Source organism: Coregonus clupeaformis, chromosome 5 (genome assembly GCF_020615455.1).
Source record: "Coregonus clupeaformis isolate EN_2021a chromosome 5, ASM2061545v1, whole genome shotgun sequence".
In the NCBI taxonomy this organism is placed as follows: domain Eukaryota; kingdom Metazoa; phylum Chordata; class Actinopteri; order Salmoniformes; family Salmonidae; genus Coregonus; species Coregonus clupeaformis.
Genome location: NC_059196.1, coordinates 31,581,257 through 31,587,767, shown reverse-complemented (window position 1 = coordinate 31,587,767; position 6,511 = coordinate 31,581,257). Strand labels below are relative to the sequence as shown.

Below are 6,511 nucleotides of genomic sequence, written 5' to 3'. Positions count from 1 at the left end.
TGTAAAAATTCATGAAAACAAAAATTTGCTTTTTGGTCTTAATTTAAGGTTAGTTTAGGCAGGAGGATTTGCAGTGTGGTTAAGGTTAGGGTTAGGTTTAAAAACAGATATTATGAATTTGTGGCTGTGCCAGCTAGGGACCACTCTGCAGAGCTGCCTCCAGATCAAGATTCATGATGGAAAAATGTGTGTGTGTTCCTTCTTCAGGGGCAGAGTGTGTACTTGTGTACATCTGTGCATGTGTGTTTATATTCCAGTCTGTGTCCTTTGGCTGAGTCATTGTGAATGTGTGTGTGTGTGTGTGTGTGTGTGTGTGTCTGTATGTGAGAGAGTGTTCCTTCAGAGAGTGCATTGTGGTTACTATAGAACACATGTGGTGTGTGTCTATGGAACGAAGGAGAGGAAAATAAAGAGAGAGTGCCATCTGATGAAGGGTGGAGAGGGAGAGAGAGAGAGAAGAGAGAGAGGTGGGGGAGCTACGTCAGTTTGTCACATTTCCCCTATTCCTCAAATCCAGCTGGACAGAACGAGGGAAGAGGAGAGAGGGAGAAGGAAAGAGAACAGACAGATCAGAGGGGAAGAGAGCAAGAAAAGGGGGAGAGAAGGACAGAGAGAGCAAGTCAGGTCAAACTGGCCTGTCATCTCCATAGGTAAGTGTTTATACATGTATGTGGAGAGAGAGAGAGAGAGAGAGCGAGAGAGAGAGAGAGAGAGAGAGAGGGCGGGTATGGAAAAGGTTATGGATTTCAACTAAATTGTCAAAAGACAATTCCTTACCAACAACTTTTATTTTTTCCTTCACACGTTCAATAAATACAAGCAAGATTCATAAAAATAACAACACTAATACAAAGTATTTTAAAATAATTATACATATTACTGAAATGAGAAACAAGACAACATCATGGACAACCACATGAAGAGGTGCAATACAGGTCAATGGTACCAGACTCAGAGCTGCAAATAAATCTAAAACAAATGTTCATGTAAAGTTACTGTATATCTTAATCTCTTCAGTAAGCAATTAGAAGAGATTCTTGGGTGTGTTATGCTTTTCCAAGGGAAGTGTTCTAGTGGTGCTGACTGGATGGGATAAGAGAACATATGTGTGGTGCTGGTTTATGAGATGTTTTGTGTGTGTGTGTGTTTCCATCTAGCCACCCAGTAACTTGACTGCCTCGTATGTTTGTTGCACTGTTTAGCAAGCATTTTTACCACACGTCAACATACACACACACACACACTCAAAAGTGAGTATGCACAAACACAACTTAGGGCTGAACTTCAGAAAGACTACCAACACATCAATTTTAACAACTAAACAACAAACAGTGTCACCTTGTGTACCGGTATTCGAATATGAAGGGTAATTGTATGTGATTTTTGAAAGGGCGAGCAATATTCATCAAGAGGAAGCAAAGCAACAAAAAAACAACAACAAAAAAAGTCAAATTTCAAAGGAGATACCAGTCAAAAGACACAGCTGCAGCAATTATGGTTGGTCCACTTCATATCTCTCTTTGTTCCTTTCTTTCCATTCTTTCAGGTACGGCCTCAGTCCCTTCCATGACACCTCAGTGCTCCTCTTTCTCCCTTTTCTCTGCCTGTCTTTCCTTCCTTTGTTACAATCCATAGACTGACTAACGGGTGGGAGTGGGACAGGGGGGTTGTGGGTCGGGGCTGGAGGGTTATAGGGGTCTTGGCTTTAGGGGGTGTTAGCTGACCCAGTGTGCAGGTCTAGGTCTGCCCATGAGGGGGTAGGTAGAGAGAGGAGGGGGGGTCTCAGCTCAGTGTCTCCAGCTGTTCTTCTTTTCCGGAACTTTCATCAGCTCCTCCTCTTCCTCTTTGGAATCTAAACAAAAGAGACAATCCAATATGAATTAATCTATGATTACTACATTAATCATCGCTGTTTGAAAGCATGTCATCAGGATTGAGAATATGTCTCACTATTTCAAGCATGTGTCCTCAGATTCTCTGGCTAGGGAGCATGTTGTGTGTATGTGTGTGTGAGTGTGTGTGTGTGTGTGTGTGTGCTTGTCTCACCTTGGCACTCAGGACAGCACATGCCCTCCCGGCGGGTGATGTTACTACAGGTCAGCACTGGACACTGCTTCCTCTGACACTTAGTCACACCATGCTGGAGAGAGAGGGAGAAAGAAAGAGAGAGAAAGGAGGGAGAGAGAGACAGAGGGAGGTACATTAGGAATGCACTGTGAAACCAGAAAATGCTCCACGTTTCTCAACTCCAAATCCCAGAGTTCCCCACACTGACACTGACATTTTCCCCCAAGGGGTAAGGGCCACCCAAGTCCCCCCATCCCTACAGCTATGAAGCTCAACCAAGTCTGAAACATCCCTACTTTATCTGCAAAAACATGTATCACAGTGGCATGGAAAAACTCCTTCAGTCAGAAGAAACCTTGAGTCTGGGTTTTTCTAAAGGTTTACTGAAACAGAGGGAGTTCTCCAGTGCTTTTTTCTCTTTTGCTCTTTGGGGTTTAGGCCCAACAGTCTGAAGCTTTTTTGTCTTGAATTACAACAGGTCCAAACCCACTATAAATGGCTGTATTTTGTAAGAGACTTGTTCCTGACTGGTCTCTGACTCCATGTAATACTCACGTCACACCAGCAGGTGATGCACTTCATCTCTCCCATCAGGGGGACGCGGGGGTGCCAGTTGTCACTGTTCTGGTAGAAGTTCTTTCCAAACTTGCAGTGACTCGTCCCATCTGCCTGCATCATGTCAGTGTGCTCCAGGGGGGGGTTGTCTTCCTCCAGACACTCCTTACAGCAGTCTGAGGGGCTGCGGCGTACCGGACGACTGCAGGTCAGGGCTGGACACGTCACCTTCTCACAGTGCACCTCGCCTGTTGCCCCCTACAGGAGTGGAGGAGGAAGGCCACAATGGGAAATTAGCGGAATTTACATTACATTCTAGGAAGCTGAAGAAAGATTAATAGTCATGTTTCTAATTATTGTTAGCATCACTTATCGACTTACATCATGCTAGCTGTGAAGGAATAACCTAGAGGCCTACCTTGCAGGTGCAGAGGGCACACTTGATGTAGCCAAACGGAGGGACGAATGGATGCCAGGTAGACCCAGGAGCATGCATCTTCTGGTCCCCCTCAAAATAACAACCTGAGAGAAAGAGAGAGAGAGAGAGAGAGAGAGAGAGAAGGGGGTGTTCAGAGGGATGAGAGACATAGAGGACACTCTTAGCATTGGAAATGCACATCAATCTCAGAGGTACAAATTATCTGTTGGCACAAAGAAAAAGAGGGAACCAGACAAATTGAGAGGAGGGAGGGAAATGGAAAGAGACAGAATGAGTGCCTCCTGGGAGGGAGAGATAGAGGAACAAACAGATGGAGAAAGCGAGAAAGAAGGAGGAGTGACAGTCAGACAGATAGAGAGAGATGGTACAGTACCTTCTGGATGTTCAGAGTGAAAGTCAGACAGAGAGAGAGATGGTACAGTACCTTCTGGCTGTTCATAGTGACAGTCAGACAGAGAGAGAGAGGGTACAGTACCTTATGGATGTTCAGAGTGACAGTCAGACAGAGAGAGAGATGGTACAGTACCATCTGGGTGCTCAGAGTGACAGTCAGACAGAGAGAGATGGTACAGTACCTTCTGTATGTTCAGAGTGACAGTCAGACAGAGAGAGAGATGGTACAGTACTTTCTGGATGTTCAGAGTGACAGTCAGACAAACACAGAGAGATGGTACAGTACCTTCTTGATGTTCAGAGTGACAGTCAGACAGAGAGAGAGAGAGGGTACAGTACCTTCTGGATGTTCAGAGTGACAGTCAGACAGAGAGAAAGATGGTACAGTACCTTCTGGGTGCTCAGAGTGACAGTCAGACAGAGAGAGATGGTACAGTACCTTCTGTATGTTCAGAGTGACAGTCAGACAAATACAGAGAGATGGTACAGTACCTTCTTGATGCTCAGAGTGACAGTCAGACAGAGAGAGAGATGGTACAGTACATTCTGGATGTTCAGAGTGACAGTCAGACAGAGAGAGAGAGAGATGGTACAGAATCTTCTGGGTGCTCAGAGTGATAGTCAGACAGAGAGAGATGGTACAGTACCTTCTGGATGTTCAAAGTGACAGTCAGACAAACACAGAGAGATGGTACAGTACCTTATTGATGCTCAGAGTGACAGTCAGACAGAGAGAGAAATGGTACAGTACATTCTGGATGTTCAGAGTGACAGTCAGACAGAGAGAGAGAGATGGTACAGAATCTTCTGGGTGCTCAGAGTGATAGTCAGACAGAGAGAGATGGTACAGTACCTTCTGGATGTTCAGAGTGACAGTCAGACAGAGAGAGATGGTACAGTACCTTCTGGATGTTCATAGTGACAGTCAGACAGAGAGAGAGAGGGTACAGTACCTTCTTGATGCTCAGAGTGACAGTCAGACAGAGAGAGAGAGGGTACAGAATCTTCTGGGTGCTCAGAGTGATAGTCAGACAGAGAGAGATGGTACAGTACCTTCTGGATGTTCAGAGTGACAGTCAGACAGAGAGAGAGATGGCACAGTACCTTCTGGGTGTTCAGAGTGACAGTCAGACAGAGAGAGAGATGGTACAGTACCTTCTGGATGTTCAGAGTGACAGTCAGACAGAGAAAGAGAGGGTACAGTACCTTCTGGATGTTCAGAGTGACAGTCAGACAGAGAGAGAGATGGTACAGTACCTTCTGGATGTTCATAGTGACAGTCAGACAGAGAGAGAGAGAGGGTACAGTACCTTCTGGATGTTCAGAGTGACAGTCAGACAGAGAGAGAGATGGTAAAGTACCTTCTGGGTGCTCAGAGTGACAGTCAGACAGAGAGATGGTACAGTACCTTCTGTATGTTCAGAGTGACAGTCAGACAAACACAGAGAGATGGTACAGTACCTTCTGGGTGCTCAGAGTGACAGTCAGACAGAGAGAGAGATGGTACAGTACATTCTGGATGTTCAGAGTGACAGTCAGACAGAGAGAGAGAGAGATGGTACAGAATCTTCTGGGTGCTCAGAGTGATAGTCAGACAGAGAGAGATGGTACAGTACCTTCTGTATGTTCAGAGTGACAGTCAGACAAACACAGAGAGATGTACAGTACCTTCTTGATGCTCAGAGTGACAGTCAGACAGAGAGAGAGATGGTACAGTACATTCTGGATGTTCAGAGTGACAGTCAGACAGAGAGAGAGAGATGGTACAGAATCTTCTGGGTGCTCAGAGTGATAGTCAGACAGAGAGAGATGGTACAGTACCTTCTGGATGTTCAGAGTGACAGTCAGACAGAGAGAGAGATGGCACAGTACCTTCTGGATGTTCAGAGTGACAGTCAGACAGAGAGAGAGATGGTACAGTACCTTCTGGATGTTCAGAGTGACAGTCAGACAGAGAAAGTGAGGGTACAGTACCTTCTGGATGTTCAGAGTGACAGTCAGACAGAGAGAGAGATGATACAGTACCTTCTGGATGTTCATAGTGACAGTCAGACAGAGAGAGAGAGAGGGTACAGTACCTTCTGGATGTTCAGAGTGACAGTCAGACAGAGAGAGAGATGGTACAGTACCTTCTGGATGTTCAGAGTGACAGTCAATCCGAGAGAGAGATGGTACAGTACTTTCTGGATGTTCAGAGTGACAGTCAGACAGAGAGAGATATGGTAGAGTACATTCTGGATGTTCAGAGTGACAGTCAGACAGAGCGAGAGATGGTACAGTACCTTCTGGATGTTCAGAGTGACAGTAAGACAAACAAAGAGAGATCGTACAGTACCTTCTGGATGTTCAGAGTGACCTCAGACAGAGAGAGAGATGGTACAGTACCTTCTGGATGTTCAGACTGACAGTCAGACAGAGAGAGAGGTGGTACAGTACCTTCTGGATGTTCAGAGTGACAATCAGACAGAGAGAGAGAGATGGTACAGTACCTTCTGGATGTTCAGAGTGACAGTCAGACAGAGAGAGAGATGGTACAGTACCTTCTGGATGCTCGGAGTGACAGTCAGACAGAGAGAGAGATGGTACAATACCTTCTGGATGTTCAGAGTGACAGTCAGACAGAGAGAGTTATGGTACAGTACCTTCTGGATGTTCAGAGTGACAGTAAGACAAACAAAGAGAGATGGTACAAAACCTTCTGGATGTTCAGATTGACAGTAAGACAGAGAGAGAGATGGTACAGGACCTTCTGGATGCTCAGAGTGACAGCCAGACAGAGAGAGAGATGGTACAATACCTTCTGGATGTTCAGTGACAGTCAGACAGAGAGAGAGATGGTACAGTACCTTCTGGATGTTCAGAGTGACCGTCAGACAGAGAGAGAGATGGTACAGTACCTTCTGGATGTTCAGAGTGACAGTCAGACAGAGAGAGATATGGTACAATACCTTCTGGATGTTCAGAGTGACAGTCAGACAGAGAGAGAGATGGTACAGTACCTTTTGGATGTTCAGAGTGACAGTAAGACAAACAAAGAGAGATCGTACAGTACCTTCT

The 6,511-nt window shown here is 45.6% G+C and overlaps 1 protein-coding gene across 1 annotated transcript in view; it reads right to left on the bottom strand.

The window, feature by feature from the left end:
- Nucleotides 1-1,764: 1,764 nt before the first annotated feature.
- The window catches only part of LOC121566878 (chordin), a 39,985-nt gene continuing 35,238 nt past the window's right edge, over nucleotides 1,765-6,511 (bottom strand). The window contains exons 18-21 of the mRNA XM_041876773.2: nucleotides 3,041-3,144; nucleotides 2,623-2,880; nucleotides 2,047-2,140; nucleotides 1,765-1,852 (exon numbers count right to left, since the gene is read on the bottom strand). Of these exons, the coding sequence (XP_041732707.1) occupies nucleotides 1,788-1,852; nucleotides 2,047-2,140; nucleotides 2,623-2,880; nucleotides 3,041-3,144 (521 nt within the window). The 3' untranslated portion in view covers nucleotides 1,765-1,787. The remainder of the gene's footprint in view (nucleotides 1,853-2,046; nucleotides 2,141-2,622; nucleotides 2,881-3,040; nucleotides 3,145-6,511) is intronic.